Raw genomic sequence first — 21326 nt, 5'->3', positions numbered from 1 at the left:
GTCATCACACAGCCTGGTTGCTGTTCTGCAGAATTAGGTTCATATCTTTGGTCAGTGTCCCTCTGTTCTAGTAGCATGCTCCCAGGCCTAAAATGGATTGAAAAAGAACTCATTGTACAAAAATGAAAAATGATGTAAAATATATAAAATAAAATAATAATAAAAAGAAAAACAACTCACAGAAACTTAGAATGATTTTTAAAAGGATCAGGGTCTTCAATGCCCGTTCTAATTCTCGACACCCCCCCAGCCTCAGTGCACATCCTCATGCAGACACCTGCACATCCTTCACTCTCCGTCTCCCCGAACTGTGGTAGCATCTAGTTTTTCTAACTAGGCTAAAAATAAAATTTTCCACTTGGTCCCCTGATTTTCCTTATGATTTATAAAATAACTTTTTATTACAACTATCCATAACCTGACCCGCTTTCCCTGCAACAGATTTGTACTCGGAACTGGAACTGATGTTTAGGGAAATGGCTGTGCAGGGGGGCAGTGCGGGTGATACTGATCTGTAGAGAAGCAAACTGATAGTCTAGAACTATAAGATCTGAGTTTCCAAGTGAAATGTGGAAGTGGAGAGCCCCTCTCAAGAAGGTTATACTTAAATTTTTTTTAAAGATTTATTTATTTATAGAAGAACCGGGGTACAGGCCAGATGCGCGGGACGGTGAAAGGATTCACCAGAGACAGAATGGGGAACAGAACAGGCAGACTAACGAAATACACAGCTGAGGCAAGCAGCAGGCGAGACAGGAGAGGTCTGTCGCACCATGTGGGATTCTCGCTGGTCGGCGGGGCGCTGCAGAGGCTGCGGACAATTTCACAGTGCGGCGCTCAACAGCCTGTACCACCAGGGAGGCCCAATACTTAAAAAAATTTTTAAGAAGGGGAGGCTTACAGGGAAACTGAGTCCTTGGTGGTTAAGCTACAAGATCAAAGGCACAAAATAATTCAGAATGGATGAACCAGAAAAAGGTGCAGACCATGTATGTGTTCAAAACACCGTGTCTCTTCCATGGCCCTCATCAAGAAGGATAAGGATGAAAGTGGGAATGAAAGGTTCAAAGAAATAGTAACTTTTACCTAGGTGTTCCCTTGTATTAAATTGGGGGATTATTAGTAATTTACTGTCTTGCTACTATTGTTTCTGTTAATACCATACAAATGAGTAATGGGCTTTGTGATTTTCCCTCCTTACCAGTTAACAGTCATCCTGACAGCATATCACAGAGGGTGGCACAAGGAGCCGTGGAGAGGAGTATAAATAATTCCTCTCTGGGGTTCTAGAAATCTGCCTTCTGAGTTCTTGTTGTTATTACCTTTATTATTTGGCTTCCAACTAAAGAAGAGTTTTTTAAGTGAATCATTCTGTTGACCTGTTTTCTGTTGCCAGATTATACCTATTTGGTACAGCAGGTGATTTCACCAAAATCACCTCAAAGAGAAGGAAGTCTCAGACCTTACTGGCCTGGGTCAGTCATCTCAACAGTGTGGCCTTGGGCAGCATCAGGTCTCAGAAAGTAGTTATAATACTCGTTTATATTAGGAAACTATTTTTTTCTAACTGTTCAAAGATGTTCAGTGATTTTTTTTAAATAGTAAAATATCCAATAAGGAACTATAAATCCTCATGGTTAGAGTATTGCTAACAATTAAATAATATCTAGATGTTATCTTTCTTTCTGTGCCTAAGTGAATTGGATTTCTCCAGTCACATTTTTCTCTGGAAAAAATGAGATAAAGTACAGTGCTCAGATTGTAAGATTTAGGTTGCCTTAAGTTTTCCTTAGAAATAATTATAAGGACTGATAGCCTTCTTAAAGGGAGTGTTTTAAAACTGTCTTAAGATAAATCTTACCCTCTAGTTTGAAGCAGTAGACAAGTTTGTCACTGAGCTTTCAAAAGCAAGTAAAGTTTGCCACACTTCAAATGAACGTGCACAAAAGCATGATCCTATCTTATTTGTTTATTCCTAGAAATCAGTGGAAAGAAATTTGTCCTCAGCCATTTATTTGAGGTTGCTAAGAAAAAGTTGTAGATCTACTAAGGCTTAGTTGATGGAATTTAAATAATACTTAAGTTACCATTTGCAGTGAGAACTTTGCTGGAGGGAGCAGGGAGATGGGGAGGGGGGAGCAGTGGTGGGATGGGTGGTATTTCCCATTTACTCTTTTGTCTGAGGCTCCACAGCTGGAACTTATTTCATTTTCCTTGCCCTGAACTTTACTCTAATTATTTGCCCCTGTTGCAGTTCCCTGGTGTTGAGACCACATTTTAGTTTGTGGAGTGCAGACATTGTTCTACCCTTATTATATTGTGGGAAACACATCCCTCTCCCTTTCTTAGTTTTTCTAGAAGAAAAATCCCCAGGGCCATGTCAAAGTCCCTAATATTTATATAATATTTTTAATTTCTCCAAAGCTTCCACCTTTACTTAGTAACCTTGCTTCCAGTTTTCACATCTGGGATTTTGACCTTAACCTGCCAATGATTTAAGTCTTAAGAACTTATGGACTTAGAGAGATGAAATGTATGGGCAAATGTAGCCAGCTCCTGTGGTTGCCTTAGAATGGGAGCTGGATAATCCTGGGGCCAAGAGAAGGTTATTAAAACATGTGCCTCTTACGTCTCAAAAGATGGAATGGTGAGATGTAGTCCATCATGACTGGTGATTTTGTTTTCAAAATGAAAATTAAGTGTCGTGATGCTTTAAGAAAAGGACTGATAGCCAGTTGGAAATTGTTGCCGGGATATTCTTTTCTAACAAGAGAACTGACTTTTATTTTAAGACTTTTTCTGAGGGTCTGGTAACCATTTTCTAAGAAAACCATATGGGTTTCGTTAATCTCTACCCTATTCCCACCACTTCTTCTGGCCCCCTCCTTCCAACTGTTTTCACAAAATGGATTTTATTGATTCATTAAATTCTAGAAGACATTTTCAGTAGTTGCATTTGTTTTACTTTTTCAGCATTTATTATGAAGGAAATATTAATGCTCACTTGCACTGTTACCTGCCTAATTTGCATGTATGTGTGTTGGATGTTAAGCTGCATGAAAACCTACAGAGGAAACTGGGCTCTGCCAGGAACTAATAGCCTATCTTTTCTTTTGACTTGCACAAATTGAGAAATATTGCCTGTGGCAAACATAATGGAAAACTGCATTTTTAATGTGCGTGTGCACGTACGCACACACACGTGCATGCACACATACTTCTCTAATAAAAGTGGAAAGTGGCTGACTATTCTTAAAAATAAAACTTCTCAAAATGTCCAGATTGACATGAGATACAAAGAGAGAGAGATTTTGGCTTTGAGGATTAAACTTTTTTTTTTAGATTTATTTATTCATGGGCCTCCCTGGTGGCACAGCGGTTGAGTGCAGGGCTGCGATGCTGCCCGCGGCCTCTGCAGCTCCGGGCGGGGGTCCCACATGGCACGCAGACCTCTCCTGCTGCGCTTGCTGCTCCCCTCAGCAGTGTATTTCGTCAGTCTGCCTGTTCTGCTTCCCGCTCTGGCTCTGGCTCTGGCTCTGGCTCTGGTGAATTCTCTCATCCTCCTGTGCTTCTGACTGTACCCAGTGCTTGTATAAATAAATAAACAAATCTTTAAAAAAAAGATTTATTTATTCATGCATACAAGAACTGGGGTACAGGCCAGAGGTGTCGGGGGTGGGGTGAGAGGATTCACCAGAGACAGAGTGGGGAACAGAATAGGCAGACTGGCTGAAATACACTGCTGAGGGGAGCAGCGGACAAGACAGGAGAGGTCTGCTGCGCCATGTGGTTAGCTCCCTGGCCAGGGATTGAACTCGTGCTGCAGAGGATGCAGACAGCTTCATAGGTTGCGACTTAACCCCTTGCGCCACCAGGGAGGCCCTGGGGATGAAACTTTGAGGATGAATAATGTCAGGTAGAGATGGGAAAGTGGACTATTGACAGACATATTGGGTCTGAAAATAAGAAAGTAACAACACAAGTCTTATCCCTTTCCTGCTAAACTTCCAGCTCTTTGTGAAAATTTGTTACCTTGATTACTTTTGAATTGCTTGAAATTGCATAATATTTATATTTAATTTGATGGCCTGGGTAAAAGATAATTGACATATTTATAACATAAGGATAAGTTTCAGGTTATTATTACAGTCCTCTTACTTTAGTTTTTTTTTTTTTAATAAAGATATTTATTTATTTATAAAAGAACTGGGGTACAGGCCAGATGCACGGGAGGGTGAGAGAATTCTCCAGAGACAGAGTGGGGAACAGAACAGCAGACTGACGAAATACACTGCTGAGGGGAGCAGCAGGCGAGACAGGCGAGGTCTGCTCACCATGTGGGTTGCTCCGAGGCGGGCTGGGATAGAACCGGCACTGTAGAGGTTGTGAACAGCTTCACAGTGCTGCGCTCAACCATCTGCGCCACCAGGGAGGCCCCTTACTTCAGGTGTTTTAAAGCTCACCTTTACATTCTGTTTCTTATATATGAGGAAAGATTTTCTCTCTTAATGATATACTTTGGTTTATATTTTGTATCAAAATTCCTTTATGTTCACCCAACAATTTGGAGTGAAAGTGAGACTTCATGCTAATTGCAAGGAACAACACAGATTGACTACATTAGCAAGAACAAACTTAAGTGGCATGAGAAGGAAAATGGAAAACATTTTTTAAATACTGGAGTGAAAACACAGATATGTCTTGTAGTCTTTCTTGAACAGCAGTTTATGATTACCTCTCTTCAAGGCCTGTTTTGAGTGGACTTGTAACAACAGCTTGAAAAATAAACTAGTGAGAGATCCAGTTGTTTAGAAAAGGGAGCAGGATGGGAAAAAACTGCTGGTGGGAGCAAGGGCATGGCTGTCCATTACAGAGAACATGTTAGTGGTGAGGTCTCAGCTTGGCAATGGAGGCCTTTGAGTGCCTGAATCTGTTTGTATACAGTATTGTATCAGTTGGCCCTTGAGTAAAGAATCACCCCAAAATGTTAAAGCAACATTTATTATTTCACAGTTTTTGTGGGTCATGAATCCAGGGGCAGTTTAGTTGAGTCCTTTGGGTCTGGTTCTATTACAGGGTGAGTCTTCTCAAGGCTCAGCTGAAGATACACTAGCTAGCTCACTCACTTGAAATTTAGCTGGTTCCATTCCTTGCCCACTCTTGGCTAGATCTCCCTCATTCCCCTGCCACGTGGACCTCTCTGCTGAGAATCTCACAATATGGCATGTTACTTCATAAGTGAGAGAGATAGCAAGAAGAGGTCGAGTCTTTTGCATCAGTCACAGAAGTCATCTCTCATCACTTGTGCTGTCTTCATCTCATAAGAAGCAAAATATTAAGTTCAAACATGAATGAAATGGGAAGGGATTATGCTAAGTGAAATAAATCCAAAGGAGAAAAACAAATACTAGGTGATTTCACTCATATGTGTAATATAGAGGGAAAAAAACAACAATGGAACTCACAAACTTAACCAAAACAAACCCTAGAAATATGACTGCAGAATTAAGGCTGCTAGAGGGGGAGGGAGAGAGCAGGGTGAAAACAAAAGGGGAGGTGGCCCAGTGGCCTAGGGTAAAGGTATGGGTGCTATGATGTTGGCTGTGGAGTGGTAACCTACAGCTGAGGAGGTGTGAACCTTTTTCCTAAACCATGTATAGTGTTGTAAACCAATGTCACCTCAATAAAGGAAAAAAAAAAAGGGCCTCCCTGGTGGTGCAAGGGGTTAAGATGCAACCTATGAAGCTGTCCGCAGCCACTGCAGCATGAGTTCGATCCCGAGCCAGGGAGCTGCCCACATGGTACAGCAGACCTCTCCTGTCTTGTCCGCTGCTCCCCTCAGCAGTGTATTTCAGTCAACCTGCCTGTTCTGTTCCCCACTCTGTCTCTGGTGAGTCCTCTCACCCTCCACCCCACACCTCTGGCCTGTACCCCAGTTCCTGTGTGCATAAATAATCTTTAAAAAAAAAGAGAAAAAAACTAGCCCCAGTCCTTGGCAAGGGCAATGGGATACACAGAGACACACATACAAGGAGCCATAGCAGAACTGCCCACCACAGTATGAGGCCCGTGGCCTCTTCCCGCGTCTTACTGATGAGCCCATGGTTAAATGTAACATGAATATTACATATATTTGTCATGCTAAACACTTCTTTTTGAAGTACCAATTTTAGAGCATTGAATGTGGTCTCCTTTACAGATTGGCTGTTAAGTGCTCAGCTGTGCTCACCTAAGAGTCAGGAAACTGAAGTAACAGGTTTCGGGGAATGGTTGAAGTGAGGGCCCAATCTGAGGTTATGAAACAGCGTGACGATAAGCAGCCCCCTGGCCTCATTAGAGTGATAGTCTGAGCACAGGACAAGAGGGTTGTCAGCTTCTGTTTCATTATGTGTTGTAAGGTTGTGATTGGTATTTTGCAGATCTTTTGGGGGAAGGGACCCATCATAGATTTATAAAGTTGCTATTAAGATCATGAATTGAGAAGTTGTGTTTATTTTAATGGTCTCCTAGCCTTGCCTGACCCCAAGGGTACATTTTGAGCAGGGAAATGAGTAAAGGGATATGAGTTTGGATTGTAAGACATGGATTCACTTTCTCATTCTGATTTGGACAGAATGAAAATACATGTCTTTTAAAATAAGTTCCATCTATATGTCCTCTTCATCTGTTGCAGATTAATAGCTCTTTTTTTGTTGTTGCTAAAGCTCCAATTTGGAAACTTAGTGCTGAACTATTTTAATTCTTTTATCCCATTACTATTGGTTAGCTTCTGGAGGACCTGCAAAGCCTCTGCTAAAATTCCCTTTGATAAACATGTCTGGGACACCCTGACACTCCATGCCCAAAGCTGTGCCTGCAATCCACACAAACCTCAATTATCACACATGTCCCTGGAGGTGCCCTAAACTGTGGTTCATATTTATGTCTCCATCTGGAGTAAGCACAGCATAAGAAACAGGGACAGTCTGTCTTACACATCTGTGTAACCATAGCACCTAATGGGGAAGCTAGCACATAATAAGAACTTTAAATGTGCTTGGATGGATGAAGCTGCAGGATGTACTACATGTTCGTAATTATTCACTAACAGTTTTGAAATAGTGATTAGAAGCATAAGTTATATATAAATTTTCTTTACATTTGTCATATGTATCCACAGAATCATAGGGATTAACATTATGTACTTTCTGACAATTTTTTTTTTTGCTCATAATTGATCCTGAAATAAATTTCTTTATATATTTACCTTGAGGAGTATTGTATATTTTGATTCCTATGTTATTTTGTGTTGTTAATGCTCAATCTTCTGCTTTTTTTGTGACTAGTGAAGCACTTTTATATTACCTTATATCTTCAAATATTACTAATGGTTAATAATCTGTAAGTAGCACAAAGGTATTTTACATTTGTGAGCCAAGCGGAATAGGGTAAAATAGAAAACATAAATGTTGTACACTTTCACTTTTTAAAATCCTCAATTTAAAATTGAGTCTTGCTGATATATGAAAGTGTTTCTTGTTGGTTTTAATTTTACTTTTTAGTGTGGTAAATAAGGAATACAATTTGTAATGACCTAGCGAGGCCACCCTTACAGGTTAGTGCTGATGCCCTGGCATTTCCTCCCCGAGCTCAGGTAGAAAGTTACCGAGTTAACTGATTTAATGAAATCAGTGTCCTGTACTCACATTATATTTTTTGTTCATCATTTTTTCTAAAGATTGGAATGTAATAGTCAAACAGTATCACAAAACATCAGTCTCATGATTATTACAGCTTTTCTGTTGCTACAAAAGCAATGAAGTATTGGGGAAGTATGATGAAGAGAGATTTTTATTTTATATAAATGTATTTTATATTATTAATTCAAAGAAGAATATAGCTCATCTCTAGCTGAAACTAATTGTTCCTCTTTGAGAGCTAGTAGGGAAAACTCTCTGCTTATCATTTGTTGCAGTTTAGTTATTCCAGTGCTTTGCCTGTCCTGGATTTATATGATTGATCTCCTACATATAGATCTAAAAGACCTGAACTAACTTCAAGAAGTTCCCACTAAAACAATTAAATATTTGATCCTGCCTTGAGCCATTTATATCTTGCAGTATCACCAGTAAAATCACTTATTGCATGTAGCATTTCAAGTCCATGAGGCTTATAGTAAGTTCATCTTAGCTCAGAAATCCATAGATCAGCAGTGTAAATATCCACGTGTCACTTCTCACACCAGCTTTCATGAATAAGACATAAACTCTCAAGAAACCATGGTTTTTCTAATGAATTGGAGTCACCTATGTCTGTTGCATTTGTGATGTGCACATTTATAGTGGGGTCCACAGGAAGGACACCATTTCCTGGATAAAGCCACAGAGGGCAAATATTGTGCCCTAAATAACACACTAGTTACTGTAAATGTCAGTAGAGGGAGTTTTTTCAACTTTGATTTAATGAAAGCCTACAGCAGAGCCAGCTGTTAGCACTTCTTAACTGCTTGTCAGAATGAAGAGGGTAGAAAACATCTTTTCTGTAGACTTTTGTCTTAAAATTAAGTTTTCAACAGGTACTGAATAGTGACACTAGAGTTCCTTTACAGCTTGATGTCCTTTAGATGGTGAATTTGTAAGTTCTCCTCAAGGACATCAATCTGTAGTTCCATGGGGGATTCATACAAAATCACTTTGGTGTTTGCATCTTGAATCCTTTCACCTGCAAAATAAGCATTTTAGTTTTCTGGACACCCACCCCCCCCATGAGGGAAAAAAAAAAAGATAAAGCAGAGGGAAGGCATGCAAACATGAGTACTTACTTTGTCATTGAGGGCACAACCGAACTAATTGGAAGCCATGTGCATATTGATTGATGTCATCTGCTTTTTCTGAACAAAGAAACCACTTGAAGCAAACACATAGGGAGGAAAGTATGTGGCACTCAGTTCTCTAATTTTTGTCATTTCTCACATGCATGAGTAAACATGTGATTGTTAAGGGTCTTACCCCCCTTGGAAATCTCTTTGACATTATGCTGAAAGGACTGAGGGGAGATACTCTTTCAAACACAGGGAAAGTTTATAGTCTCATTATCTTGAAGAGGAGAAGAAAGTTTCTTCCTAAATGATTTATAACTTGAAACATGTTGTCATGTTTTTGGTAGACCCACTTTATTAATTCCATCCTTCTCTGTGGCAAATTTTTTTAAATAAATGTGCCATGGCAACAAAGTACTTTCTCAATAGCATATTGTACTTATAATAGCATGGTGGAGGGTGCTGGCCCCGTTTAGTCATATCGAACTCGGAGCCAAGCTCTTAGGAAAGCCTTTAATTGAATTACCTGCAAAGTGTTGATGGACGGGATCTCGGGACAGACAAAGCTTTGCTTTCCCCATCAGAAACAGGTCATGAGTGAAAGGTTCGGCGCGGTAAAGAAAAGGAGAGCCACTGCATGGACCTTTCAATGAGTAGTCAGCTCCGTAACTTTGTCACTGCTTTTGCAGCACTTTCACCTTGGTCTCTGGTGGGCTCTTTCCCCACAGGAGACCAGGAGCAGCTCTGTGAAAGCAGGGGAGCTCGAGCATTCTCCACGTATTGCATTCTCCACGTATTTTCAAGAAAATTGTTAACAGATCGTGTTAAGTATTTTGCTGTCGATTACCAACATTCTCACATCATTCCGTTATTGTATTGAAAAGAGAAATTGATAAGGATAGGAAACTGGCTGTTTCGACAGCAGCTTGTCCCCATCTGAAAGGTACTGTTTGTGTTAACTTCTGGGAAGATTCAGGTATATTGCCATGTTCAGGAAAGAGTTTTTTGTAGAGCTTGCCTTTGAAAACGAAGAGTAATCAGTTCTTGTTCTTTCCTTTCTCTTGTTCTCTGTTTTTGTCTCATCCACAGCCTCTGCCATCCCAGATAATGGAAGAAGGTCCTGTCTAAAGCTCAAAGTCTTTGTAAGACCAACAAGTAAGTTCACAGAATGAGCATCAGAGGGTGGCTTCACCGCGCATGCTTTATTGTGTGGTCTGGTTCACAGCGGTAAAACTTTTATTTTACTGTTAAATCCTGTGTGGTATCTGTTTTGTATATCAACATCCACGTTTTAGTTTTCATCATATTTTTTCTCATCATTCATGATGCTTTTATTTGAAGTACACAGCAGTTGCTAACTTGTTGTTTCTTAGACTGTTGTATGTGCATAGCCAATGGGAACAATATTGGCATTGGATATATGCCATTGATTATAAAATAATCTCTAGAGAAATAAAAGGAAAAATAGAGAGAACGAAAAAAGAAAGAAATGGGAGTTAAAGGGTGTCTTCACTAACATATTTGGCTGTTATCTCTATTTTTGTTATAGATAGCTGTATGAAAACTATAGGTGTTCATGATCGTGTTTTCGATGTTAACGACAAAGTAGAAAATTCATTAGAACCAGCAGGTTAGTATGCTTAGAGAATCTCTTTTAACAAATGCATCTCTCTCTGGTGCTTCAGTACTTTTTTTCCTTTCTTCCTTTCTGCATGGTGCATGGTGTAGTTGCTCTGCTTTTTGCTCATTGCTAGCAGCGCTAATATTACTTCTATCTCATTTTTCCAGTTTCTCTGTTTAATGCATGTTGGATAAAATATGACTTTTCTTTTTGGACATGGGTGTGATATAATGCAATATCCTAATGTAGAAGCCCCATCAGAATGCTAAAACCTCACTACCTTTTACCATATCCTCAGAGCATGCTGGTGAGTCACTGTGAATATTCATGGATCTGTTGCCATAGAAGACAGAGAAAAACTCTGTTGTAAATGCTTACAAAATTTCAAGTCCAAATCTATGGATAAATTAAGACTATTGCACAAAATAACAACTAATTCAACATATTTTTCTCCAGAAATTCACATGCATCATTGAACTGATATAAAGAACTTCATTTAATCTGAAATATTATTTGTGCTGTTATTGTCAGTAGACATTGGTCTGGAGAAGTATAATCATGTTGCCTCCTAATGCCACAAATTCACACACCTGCTGCTTCCACACAGCTATTGTTGGTCTGTTGAGCAAAATGCAATCCTTGATGACTAAGGCAAAATAAGTATTAAGGATATATTTTATCTGCTACTATCTTCTATTCACTGTAAAGAAACCCAAAACCCACAAAATGTCTTATTGGAACATTTACACTACAGTAAGATATTCATTTAATTACAAATTCAGTCTGGCTATTTAATGCAAGTAGGTGATTGGGAGGGGGAAGTCCTCTGTCATTGTTGGGGGGTGGGGGGATCATCCCTCCATACCCCTGATACCTTCATAAGGTGTCTCTTCCCCATCCCATCCCCCGACCCCCACCACTCACTTAAGGTCTTCACTGGTTTCCTTTTCCATCTTCCCTGACCGTCTTAAAATCTAAGGAAAATAAAATTATTTCCTCATCATAGAAAGATGTGAGAATTTTATATATATTTGCATTAGGACTTCTAGGTCCTAGAAATGGAAGGGTCTAAGATCCACTTTATCTTTTGAGTCTTGTTACGGAGACAACACAGTCCATGAACCTTAGGGAAACTTGGCAGAGGACATCTGGTGCCCCAGGACATACAGTGACTTTCACATTGTAACTAAGGGAAGAGTTAGGTTCCCCCAGCATTCTTGTTTTCTAAGGCAGACATCTTACCCAAAGTACAAATGAGAGGTATGATGGACAGTAAGCTCTCAAAAGCCTTCTAAAATTAAAGATCCATTAGCCACTTTAGAAAGTTAGAAGGAACGAGTGCTGATGTGGACACATTGTAATTGTGTCCTGGAAATCTGGAAGTATCACTGTGGCGTTTCAAGGCACCAGAGACCTCACAAGCTTGAGTATTTGAAAAATCCCAGTTAGATAGGATTTCTAAAAGGATCACAGAGTCTACACTCTTCCTTGCATGCCTGAGAATTGCCCAGGTCATAGCTAGAGTCAGATCTGGATTTAATATTCAGATTTCTGGACACCCATTCCAAGGTTAGTAGGACTCTCTTATCGTGAGCAGATGCAGAGATGTTCATGAAGAGAACTTCACCATCTTGGCTTCTTGACTTTAATTTTAGAGTCATGTGTAGAATGACTGGCAGAAGAGCAAGGTGTGTTGAAAACATAAATTACCACGTGTTATAATTTTTCAGTGCACATTGCAGCATCTAGGTCTATCTTTCTAATAATCTTTTCCCCAGGTAAATTCCACTGCCTATAAAGTTAGCAAGAAGCTCTTTAGAAACATGACAGGTTGCGTGTTTTTCTCTGGTAATGTAGAGACACACTGAGGATGATTCTATGAATTCAACTAGTAAGATGCAAAATATTAAGATGCATTCCTATGTGAGCATATATCACCGGCTTTTAGGAAACGGGCTCATTTAGGAAACAGGCTCAAATTCCATGATGGCCCCAAATCTATGCACATGTGACTGATAGAATTTTGTAGAAGTGCCCAGAGTGTGTCTGTGTGTTGGGGAGCGAGTGTCAGGGTGCACATGCAGGATAAACTCCTTGAGTTAGTCGTTACTGTATTTCAGTGCTTTCTGGTGGGAATAGTCACTAAAGAAGTAAAACATGGTTGAGCTACCATCCCTGGCAGTATGAATATAAAAAGAAATTTGAGTACTTCACCTTATTCCTCAGAAAATTCAGTCAGACTTGCAGCTCTGCACCACTGCATCATAGGGTTGAGTGAATGAATATTCACCTTTATCCAGGTCTGGGTACAAACACAGACTTTATGAATCCGGCAAACCTGAAAGGATTCCACTGCATGTTCTCGGCGATGTATACTAATTCACCTGTCTTTGGAATGTATTTGTCTTTTTTATTTGCTTGCACACTCTGCCTGCCAGTTTCCTATCATCAGGGATACAGGATGATCTCAGGGCAGACATATGCCACATAATATGCTCCAAAATACCGCTAGTGTTCTTTCAGTTAACCATTGAAGCCCCCATGTTGTGGAATCCTGTAGCCAGGAGGCAAGATTTGATTTGGCTTCTGAAGAGGAACATTTTCTCCTTCCAAGCCACAGTAACTGTTAGGTGTTAGAAATTCTCTCAAGTTTCAATGTAATTTCCATTGGGATAGATTTTGCTTATAAATTCCTCCTTAGGATCCTGAAATTGCTCAGATTTACCCAAATGACAGCCAGTTTTTCACTTGCTTCTCGGAGACCATAGAATCTCTTGACACTGAGGCCCTGTTTTAATCAAAGGCTGCTTTGTAGATTCCTGAGCCAGGAGCAGCATGTTGCTGGGAGCAAAGAACTTGATGCCCTAATGGGACAGATATCCCCCTTTGAGGACAAGATGGTACTTACTGGTTTCACAGAAAAGACAAATTCCAGAGATCATGGGTGATTAGAGGACTGAAAGGCACATTTAGCCTCATACTTCATGTAAGTGAAAAACAAAAGCTTTCCTCTCGGTGTCCTGCAGGGTCATTCACTCTGCTGCTGAGTGGGCCTGGAGCAGTGGACAGCCCTTGCTGAGCACCCTGAGGGGCAGGGCAGGGCACTCACACTGAGTACCTTAAGTCTTTTTAGCTGTACACTTCCCAGCCTTACAGGGGACAGATTGGGTAATATGGCAGTAAAAATAAGATGGAAAAGAACCCAATAACTGTTGTAATTTCAGGTGTAAAAACATACGTGGTATTTCAAAATGAACTCTGGAATCCTCAGAGTTTATGGTTCTTTCACAATTAAGCCTGAAGTGCTCTGTTGTTCTGATTGACAACCTATCGGTGCTCTTAAAAAAGTAATTTGGATTTTAATTCCAGGGCTATTAAGGGCATTTACTTCTACCTCCTGTTATCTATAGATTCAATACATTTGCAAGGCTGAAAAGAAAGGGGTCAAAAAAGTGTCCACAGGTATTTGGCTACACTCCGTAGGGCTTTTATTTTCCTGTATATCCATTTAATTTCCCAATTTTGCTTCTTAACCTTTTCTAGTCTCCTAAGCTAATAGCCACTCACTCCATGCAGGTTTGCTAAGGTCCAGGAGAGGGGAATAAATTTGACACAGGGATACAGCAGCTTTTACATGAGGACAGGCTAAAATCATGAGAGCTGGAGGGAAATGGCCTCAATGCTTATAAGATATAGTTCATATTGGGAATGAATGTGAACAGAAAGAGCCCCCATGACTATATCTGTGGCAGGGCCCAGTCGGTGAGCCTGAAAGTTGTCATTTTAGGATAAGTTCAGCGTTCCCCCACTATCTAAAAATAGGATTTCCTATTTAATTATTATCCAAAATAGAATTTTGGATTATTAAAATAGTATTGATTATTATCCAAATAATATTTAATTTTCCAAATAATATGTAATTCCATTAAAATAGAATTGAGGGCCTCCCCTGGTGGTGCAGCAGTTGAGCGCTGGGCTGCGAGGCTCCCTGCAGCCTCTGCAGTGCTGGTTCAATCCCCAGCCTCCGGTGAGGGTCCCACATGGTGTGACAGACCTCTTCTGCCGCACCCACTGCTCTCCTCAGCAGTGTTTTGTCAGTCTGCCTGTTCTGTTCCCCACTCTTGCTCTGGTGATTTCTCTCACCCTCCTGTGCTTCTGACTGTACCCAGTGCTTGTATAAATAAATAAATAAATCTTAAAAATAAATAAATAAAATAGAATTATTATCCAAAAATAGAATTCCCTATTATGATTTGGTAAGTTATTTTGTGAGTCTGGGAATGCTGAAAAAAATGTCCATTTAAATTAATGATAAATAGCATTCCCCGACCCCCAAAATAACCTACCAAATCAAGCCAAATATTTTATACTTTCAGATAGCAGGGGAGTCCTGAGTGGGTAACATGTGACTCTATCCCAGTGAAGAAAAAGTATCATTATTGTGACATGTGTGGTGTGAAAATATGAGTTTAAAATAACATTAAATCTATTAAGGGGTTCAAGATGGGGCATCCACTTGTGACCATTCCCTCTGGTTGACCACTGAAGGAACCAGGATGACAACTGCTGAGCTCCACAGGAATTTCCTTAATGCTGAAATAAAATCTGCACAGAACCCCACTGTGTGCCCTCAAAAACATATAATTCAGAAATCATCTAGCCTAAAAACAAAGGTTAGGCTAGGTTGAAGAAAGAAGACAGAAGACATGAGTGTAGTTTGCCTCATAGGCAAGCCTCTGATCTATCTTTCAGTACTAATTGCTGCAAAGCTCCTGTTTTGAAGTTAAGCCTGTTAATCAAGCCGATCAGCAAGGCTATCCAAAGTCAGAGGCAACCTCGTAGAACACTTTATAGCTAAATAAGAGAGGCTTAACTCACTTAATCCATTTTATTTAGAGGAAAATTTGCATCCAGGCTGATAATTTATGTGCCAAGCTTTGGCACAATAAAAATAAAAATAGTCAAGTTCAAGTAATTTAATCCTGGAGATACAGGGTTTGAAATGGAAATAGCACCATAATTGATTTCTAATTGTAGGCAAACCAGTGAGCACCGGTTTATTGGGCATCATGTATAGTTTATTTAAAATACTACTATTTGGGCATTTAATTTTTCATATTTGAAAATTCATCTAGCCATCCAACAGCCAGGCATTCAACACAACTCCTATGAAATGCCTAAAAAAAGAGGTAAATGGGCAGACAATTCTGGTTAACCTCTAATAAGCCAACGTAACTGCCTCACCCTACCCTTCCTTAGCATGTTATTTACCCAAAGCACGTTGTTCGCTTCTCCAGTGATTTCTTGGCTTTAAATTTTATATTCCAGTATCTCAAGTTTAAGCAAGGTGTGGCTGGTAGCAAACCAAAGTAGCTCACATGCCAAACGTTGGATGCAGAGTACCCCCCCTCATTTTTTAAGGAAAGCATTAATGTTGCTGAGAAAGTCCAATTTTCTCTGCCTCTCCTTTGTTTGCTGTAAATAATGAGTGATTATGCAGACATGAAAGTCAATGATGGCACAAGGTTCATTACCCTACTTTGCAGAGGGTGGCGAGGTCTGTTAACAGCAGGCTGCTGCAAGAGAGTTATTAAGGATGTGAAATCTCATTGGAATGTGTGCTTTCTATTTGAACAGATGACACCGTACATGAGTCAGCCGAGCCATCCCGCGGCGAGAACGCGGCACAAACACCAAGGCTACCCAGCCGCCTTTTGGCAATCCTACTGTTCCTCCTGGCGATGCTTTTGACATTATAGCACATTCTCCTCCCGTCACCTGTCACAGAAAACATCAGGGTCTTGGAACACCAGAGATCCACCTAACTGCTCATCCTAAGAAGGGACTTGTTATTGGTTTTTTGGCAGATGTCAGATTTTTGTTTTCTTTCTTTCAGCCTGAATTCTAAGCAACAACTGGGGGCCGGGGGGCTAAAGTAGTTGCTGCCTCCCTCACCCCACCCCACCCCAAGCCCTTGCCCTTGACTTCTCTCACCCCTTCCAAATTAAATGGACTCCAGATGAAAATGCCAAATTGTCCTAGTGACACTAGTGGTTGTCAGCTCCTGTGCTTTCTCCTCTAAGAGCTCACCTCGTTTGCGCACTGTGTCAGCAGTATGTGGACAAGGAAGAATAGTGGCAGATGCAGCCAGTGATGGCGAGGCCCGGGAGGGTTTCGCTCTCCATACAATATTTATGCCTGCTCATTCAGGACTGTAAGATGATCGCGCAGGGCATCATGTCACCATGTCAAGTCCAGAGGGGAGGTATTAAGAATAGATATAATATTACACCATTTCCTCTAGGAGTGTATAAGTGAACAGGCTTCTAAAAGGTTGAGACACTTTTTTCTTTAATATGACTGTCTTAAACCATTCTTGACAGCAAAACTTGTACTCTGTAAAAGAAGCCCTTTTGTGAGGAGGCAGGTTGGGTGTTGGAATGCTAGCACAGAGCAAGTGTGAACACAGAGAAAACTGGGTTTGGTGGGGGTGTGTTTGCGTGAGTGCCTCTAATTTTTTTGGTGACTGGGCAGTGCACACCAGATTGTTGTTTTTTTTTTTTTCCTTTGAATATAGATCACCATGGTGCTACAACTTTTCTTTTTTTTTTTAAAGAAGCTCAAAGAGGCATTTTTATGAATAAAGTGACCTTCCCCAAGGCTGACAAGCCAGGGTTGATGAGTGCATAATGGAATAGCTTTGGATACTTCTCTGGGGACAGTATGTACCAAGGAAAGGATGTCAGTGGCCAGAGGAGATGTAATTTGGCTTTGCTGGAGCACCAGTGTGCTGTGGCCTTTCCCCGACTCCCACCCCAGAACCCACGTTTTTCTCCACACTCCACGCCTCTGGGGGCTCAGACACAAACCCCATCACCAGGAGAGTCAGTCAACACTACTTGGGAGGGCTTAAGGGAAATTTGGAATAAAAATTCCAAAGTTTGGAGTAAAATATTCAAGTGTTGATTTTATATTCTTTCCCTTTCTGACACAGCCTGAAGCGTAGGGGGAACATGTGTTTATCTGTGGGAGATAAACAAGATGGAGTCCCAAAGACTTTAACAAAATATTTTTTTAAAAATCCACTAGAATAGAAAATACATTATTTAGATATACTTTATGCTGAGAGTGAGTATATATGCTTGTCCTATTTAAACTTGTGAGAAAAAGTGGTATCCCTTGATACATTTAGAAGTATGGGGGTTATCTTGTTTCATTGTGGGGGTGGGGCGGAAGGAGACAAAGGATGTCCCTGTTTAAGGAAACTTGGCATGGTCCACCAGGAATGCTTCCAGTTGGTGACCAGGAAATGCACGCTTGGGGTTTCCTGAGGCTGTCAGGAACTTTGACCACCAAAGCCTAGACAGGGAAAAGTGTCAGACCAATGAAAAAAAACATGTAGTTTTTGGATTTTTTTTTCTACTGCACAGTATGTCAACAGAAAATCACGCCTTTCGAACCAAACCAAAAATAAAAAAAAATGTGATGCTCTAAGATGTGAAAATTTGGAAGCATTCCAGCAAAATGAGGATTTTTTATATATTTTTAAAAATGTATATGTAAAAAAAGGGATGGGTCATATTATGGACAGACTTTATGAATGGGAATTTGCTAAGCATTATGAATAGTTCTGAATTGGAAAAATATGAGACTGAAAGGCAGCTGTAAAGGTTCTGCACCCTGGAGAGTTGTACACATGTTGAAATGTAATCTGGGCTTACCTGATGCATTTGGAGTGGATGTTACTGCTGGGTCTGTTCTCACTTGGAACCACGTGAGTGGGGTTGCCAGCCTCAAAGACACAATCAATCCTATTTCCCCACATCAGGAACTTCTCTGGCGTGGAGAGTCTTATCACAGAAGGCAGCCACCATTTCACTGAAACAAAAGTTCACAGCATTGGATTCTTTTTGCCTTTATTTATATGCTCGGTACTCTCAGTAATATCCAGTAATACTTCTTTTTTATTAATAGTTACAGGCTTGTTGATCCAGTGGGATTTGGGTAGAGGCAGGGATACTTTCTAAAATGGATCAATAGTCAGAACCAAAATAATACTGCATGTTGTATAACCACAAGGAAATCAAATGATCCTGTAATGATTCCAGTTAGTCATAACTACATTAGCAGTGCTAATTTCATTTTAGAAATGGTGACTTCTGTGGTTTTTCTAGCACTTGTCTCTAACAAATGATGGAATAATTACTCATGGCCCTCTCTGCCAATGTCTTTCATTTTTCACAGTGAAATTAGACCCCTTTACTTCACCGTTGTGCCACTACAAATTAAGTAAAAAGAAAAAAAATTAGCAAGACTATCCCCACCAGTAGACAGTGTGCTTCTCCACCTGTGACATAATTGTAGGTAACACTTGCCACGGACTTTTCAAAAGAAGATGATTGGTATCAGACAGTTTTCATTTTGTCCAAAAGTGCTGGTGGCCTTTTGTGGTATTGTTACAACCCTCTGGGGGCTTAGGAGGATATTGATGCAACTTCGTAGCAGCTTTTACTTTTCAAAAACAATCAAAAGTCTGAAGGGCAGCCGCAGCTGACTCTCAGCCCCAGTTAGTCAAACCCCAGCGACCTTTGCCCCTGGTTGCCAAGGGCTTTGCAACATGAAGCAGGGAAATAGGGATCTGTCTGTTTAGTGGATACCGTGTATCCTTTACTAGACCAGGTAACAGTCGTGTTAGCTTAGACTATTGTTTTGTACTGTACTTTCTTGGGTGGCAGAGGAAAGAAAAGTAAAACATTAAAAAAAAAAAAAAAAACTGCGTTCTTTAAATTCTGTATTATTAGCGACCTCTGTTGTATATAGTGTTTGATAATAAAGTATTAATTTGATTCTTATGTCTTTTGTAAGTGAGAACAATAGTCTTTCAGGATACAAAACATGCATTGAGGCTTTGAAACATCCAATGTATACGTGGCTGAGAAGTGTCACAAACGGCCGAGACACTGCTCCATACAGGACTCGCGCGTGGTCATCGCCCTCCCAACCTTCACTGCACCATCTCGGGACCTGGGACAACATGGCTTTTTTAGATCACTATTTTGTCCTTACTGTTTTAAGGTCTGATGTTGGAGCCCTGTGGTGCCCCCCCCCACCCCCACCCCCAGCAAGTTGGTTTGCAAAAGGTTTAGGGAATTTACTAACGGTTCTGTACTTTGGTTTAGTTCTTAATTTGCGGTGGTTTTCATGAAATGTTTCATTTTTCCCCAGGAAGAGACTTGCCAGTATCACATGCAGCCCACATAGGGGAAAGGTTGCAAATCAGTCTGTCTAGGAAGGTGAAATTGGGGCTGTTTCCCATTCTGTGTCATTGTAAAAGGAAGAATCACCCCAGGACCTGTGGATTTTCAGGGACTGCTCTCTGGTACCTTAGCAACTGCAGCAGCCATTTTTATTAGTTTCCCCACTATTAGGAAAACAGTTGAAACTCCTCCCCTTCATTCATTGCTCCCAGAGCTGTGGTCACTAATTTTTATTTTGAAAACCACCTCCACTGACACCCCTGTTTGCCTACACCCCCTTTTATTTCTTATGTTTATTTTTTTTTTGTCTCTCGCCTTCCTCCCACGTTTTCTTTTCCCTCAGAACCATGAATGGGCAGGTCTGTCTCTGGTTTGGCATCACTGAGTTTTTCCCATGCATTTGCCCCAGAGCTGCTCGGATGTGAGACAAATCTCCCTACAATGGGCTTGCTCCCATTGTCTGTACAGTTAAATAGATGCTGGCATGTTGGAGGTTACCCATGAGTCAAAATCCGCTTTCCATGCTTACCCTTGACACCCCATTGAAGCCACTCATTGTGTGTGCGTCTGGGTGTGAAGTCCAGCTCCGTGTGGTCCTGTGCTTGTACTGCCCTGCTTTGCAGTTCCTTTGCACTTACTCATCGAGTGCTGTTTTGAAATGCTGACATTATATAAACGTAAAAAAAAAATGTAAAAAAAAAACCCACACACAAACCAACCCATACAATCTGTATTTGTATATACACATGTCCATACAAGTATACCTAAATAAAAATTAAAGATTTTCATCATTTTAATTGGAGCCCTCCTTCTACTTCTTTGTTCCTTGAATGACGCCTTTATTTCAGGGGCTACTTGTACTATGCTGATTTCTCAAATCTTTGTGGACAGGAAAGATAATACAACATGTATTAGAGAAGGTCTGAGAAGCTCAAAGAATGCAGGGTTAGAAAGCATGTAGGCACATTCCAGTTATTCTGATGAGGAAAATAGTGAGATTTCATCTTTGTCTCTGTATTTCAGCCTTAAAATAGGCACTATAAGCCCTGCATCCTAAAATGACCGTGAAATACGAGTCAAATGCAAATTATATTCTTTCACTTTGCACATATTTTTTTCACCACATCAAGAAATAAAGATAAACTAAGCATTTTTTTCAGCAAATATACTTAAGAAAGAAATAATGACAGGAACAATAATAATTACTTCCATATAACCCAAAACCTCAATTCTCCCTATTATGGAAGAATGAACTTCTCACTGTGTGACCTTGGGCAAGTCACACAAAATCTTTGGTACTCAGTTTCCATATCAGTAAATAACAGGGTTGTATAAGTGATTTGATTGTCTGACTGGTCCCTTGCTGGGCACTGCAGAGCCCATCTTGCATTTGAATAATGTACATGAATTTTTGCCTTTGATGATGATACAGCTATAAGCAGAATTTAAGATTCCATCTGTAGAGGGAAAAATCAAATATCGGACACAACAGACACCTAATGCATTTCAAGACTTGGCTTTAATTATACCATGTTTACATTAAACTCATTGAAAGCTTTTATTATACTTAATTATTTGACAGGGCACGAAACACTAATTATAACTTACTGTAACCTTTTTTGCTAATGAAGAATGACAGCTTTATAGAATG

General features: G+C 40.3%; 1 protein-coding gene across 2 annotated transcripts in view; it reads left to right on the top strand.

Moving 5' to 3' along the window:
* The window catches only part of EFNA5 (ephrin A5), a gene marked incomplete at both ends in the record, with an annotated part of 282399 nt that extends 266222 nt beyond the window's left edge, over positions 1 to 16177 (top strand). The window contains 3 exons of one of the 2 annotated variants that reach the window (XM_084233147.1): positions 9887 to 9952; positions 10347 to 10427; positions 16056 to 16177. In XM_084233147.1, the coding sequence (XP_084089273.1) occupies positions 9887 to 9952; positions 10347 to 10427; positions 16056 to 16177 (269 nt within the window). The remainder of the gene's footprint in view (positions 1 to 9886; positions 9953 to 10346; positions 10428 to 16055) is intronic. The other variant, XM_084233148.1, reaches the window with a different exon arrangement.
* Positions 16178 to 21326: the final 5149 nt, after the last annotated feature.

This window comes from Talpa europaea (assembly GCF_964194135.1).
Source record: "Talpa europaea genome assembly, chromosome: 5".
In the NCBI taxonomy this organism is placed as follows: Eukaryota; Metazoa; Chordata; class Mammalia; order Eulipotyphla; family Talpidae; genus Talpa; species Talpa europaea.
This window is presented reverse-complemented; position numbering and strand designations above follow the sequence as displayed.